Consider the following 3,119-nt stretch of genomic DNA (forward strand, 5'->3'; position numbering starts at 1 on the left):
GTTAGGACATGTTTCTGAATCAAGTTAGTTTTTTGGTTCCTTATTGTTTTTCAAAAGAGCCCCCCAGGATGGCCAAAGAGTGGAGCAGAGAGGACTGGTGGTTGGTCTGTGTGCCCCTGTTGGGCCTAGGCCTGAGGGAAAGGCCCAGTTGTGGGTGGGGACACCATGGCCTGATTCCCAGTCTCCTTGTCCAGATTCTCCATAGTTTGCAGTTCCTGGCAGTGTTAGTAAATGAATGTGACTACGTAGCTTTGATTGCTTGGTACTGGGAAGGTTTTAAAGAAAGAAAACTGGGGGAAATCGTTGGGGATGCTGGCCACATTTGCAGTACTATATGATTTTAAGGATGATTCTCTGTTGAAAAGCGCCATGTCTAGGAACGAGATATACATGCATGTGTGCCAGCCTTCAGGTAACCACGGGGGCTGCTCTCTGGAGTCACTGTCCCCACCGGTATGGAGGAGCAAGCTCTGCTCGGGTGCAGGATGCTTGGCCTCCGTGCTGATGCGAAGCCTCCTGAGACCACAGACAGCCAGGTATTCCGTGGGGAGAGTGTTGGGGCTGCACAGAGAAAGCTTTAGGTCCTGGACCAGTGTGAAGTTCAATAGGAGGCCCAGGGCGGACGTATCAGTGAACCAGATGGTGAGGTGGCCGTTGTAGCTGGCGCCCTCCATGGCAGACGGCAGGACAGTCCTGCAGCTGCACAGCAGATTGGCCAAGCTGTAGTCACAGTCCCGGATGTCGGCAGAGCAGCTGCAGTTCCGAATGGTGCTGTCCTTTGTGAAAATGAGTGTGCGGTTCCTCTGACCACCTGCGAAACTGTCAAGGGCAAAGACACCCAGGAGGCTGATCAGGAGGCTGCGCCCAGAAGGCTGTGCCATTCTTGTCTCAGAGTGGGCCCGCATGGGCCGTCTCCCCGTTCAGAGTTGATTCATTGGAACTCACCTGAGGAAAAAAAATAAGCAGTTTCCTTAACATAGGGAATCACGGGAAATATGCAGCTTTGGGGGAAGGAGCCACATCCCTGAACTCTGCTCAGGTGAGGCATGAAGCTCCAGGGTGTCCGCTGGCAGTGAGACCAGCAGGCCAGCTCATAAGCAGGGGCAGCAGACTCTGGGAGGAGACCCTGCATCCTGTCTGTGGGCAGGGCAGACAGTGATGTGAGGGTGCACATCCACCGAACACCCAGTTCCTAGCACTGAGCACCTGTCAGACCCTTGCTCAGGCCTCCCCGCCACCCCCTTCCCAAGTCAGACTTCCTGGAATTCAGGAAGTAGACCAGCACTTCCTTGTTGGATTCGGCCACCCACTGAATCACAGAGCATGAACACCAGTGAAACATTTAGTTAAAGTAAACTTTAATTTCTAACTAGACAAACAAGCTCCCTCGATGATACTGATCTGCATATAGGTTCGTACACACTTGGCCTTCTAGAAATGGAGTTGATTTGGATGGTGTTACCCACCCATCAATTGCTGTGATCTTGATCTACCTACTCCTATCCTGTAATGCATTTTATTTACTTATTTTTTTAAATTTTATTTATTTTTGCATAGAAGAACTGGGGTATACGCCAGAGGGGTGAGGGGTGAGAGGATTCACCAGAGACAGAGTCCCCACTGCCTGCAAGGCAGGCAGATCTACTGAAAGACACTGTTGAGGGGAGCAGCGGAGAGACAGGTGAGGTCTGCGCGCCATGTGGGTTAGCTCCCTGGCTGGGGATCGAACTCAGGCCACAGCGGTGATAGTGCTGAGACTTAACCCCTAGGCCGCCAGGGAGGCCCCCTGTAATGCATTTTATGAATTAATTTTATCAAATAATTTATTGTTGGGGTCTCAAACTAAGACATGAACAGAACCAGTTCAATGATCTGAATAAGGCAGGAATGTCTGCGTAGTTAGCAACAACACTGACATCCAGCATGGGGAAATGTGCACCATGGTGCCTGGCATGGAATAGATGTGCAGTCTTCTTTCATGGTGTAATTGGAATAAGACACTGTGAAATAGGGCACCCGATTTCAGTTTTACAGAAATAATTCAATTTCCCCTGAGCTACCTGATAATTGAAGAAAGACACCAAACAATACAGTTCCGCTCACACATACCGATGAGCACTGGGGGTGCATGCCAAGGATGGCAGGAGACTTTTGGCCAGGAAAGTACAGAACTAGGGAGGAGCCCCCCACAAGAAGGCCTGATGATGGACGCATGGAAATGGCTGTCTGGGGGGTTTTAACATGTCCAAAGAGGATGGTGACAGTTAATAAAGCAAGGCAGACGTGCAACCTTTACCCTACAGAGTAACTGTGAGTCAGCAAAGCAAGGTAGAGAGAAAACTAGGGGCAGCAAAGGTAAAAATTGGGGGGGTCATATAGACAGGCAGGCAGCAGTAGCCCATTGGCAGATAGCTGGTGTGCAAGGCAGTTCAGAATTAGCTTAGCCAAGGAATTTGAACAGAAGGCTCACAGCAATTGCCACTTCATTCATTCATTAAATGCTGATTGGGGGTTCATGCACGTTCTTGGCTAAACCTAGAGGTACAGCCCAGAATAAGACAATGCACTTAGGGTGCTTATGCTCCCAGGGACTTGATTCTGTCTCCTGGCTCTGTGAAGGACAAAGAGGCTGCAGCAAAGGCAGGAGGCACGTAGGACCCAGCTCAGACTGCGTGCCCAGGCCATGCAGAAGAAATAAAGATGAACAAAACCTGGGCCCTGCCCCCCAAAGTCTTATATACCAAAAAGAGAGATATCTAAGGCCAACTGAGCAGTGCTCTCCGAAGCATACGCACTGTTAGAGAGGTAACATTACATTACCTGGAAGTCCCTTTGAGGATTGAGTATGGTGTTTGTTGTGTTTGTGTTTATTTTGAAGTTGGAGTAACGTTTTCTTAAAGGATTCACTTTGGGGTTCATTTTACTATCAAGTTGAGAAGCACAAGTGCTCCCAGAAAGAGGGGCATAACAGTTTCAAATGGTTTTAGAATGTGGCAAGGATGACTCCCCCACTTAGTAAGGAACAGTGAATAATTTATAAATTACAAGATAATTTTAGATGATCAGCTGTCCCAGATTCTGCTGGAGGTTTCCAGGACTTCATGTCCCAGTAACCCTGT

The 3,119-nt window shown here is 49.1% G+C and overlaps 1 protein-coding gene across 1 annotated transcript; it reads right to left on the bottom strand.

The window, feature by feature from the left end:
* Positions 1–224: 224 nt before the first annotated feature.
* Positions 225–893, bottom strand: EPCIP (exosomal polycystin 1 interacting protein; the record flags this gene model as incomplete). Its single annotated transcript, XM_084231836.1, has 1 exon — positions 225–893. Exon 1 carries the CDS (start codon positions 879–881, stop codon positions 225–227), a length of 657 nt encoding a protein of 218 aa, XP_084087962.1. The 5' UTR covers positions 882–893.
* Positions 894–3,119: the final 2,226 nt, after the last annotated feature.

The sequence above is a fragment of the Talpa europaea genome (genome assembly GCF_964194135.1).
Source record: "Talpa europaea genome assembly, chromosome: 4".
In the NCBI taxonomy this organism is placed as follows: Eukaryota; Metazoa; Chordata; class Mammalia; order Eulipotyphla; family Talpidae; genus Talpa; species Talpa europaea.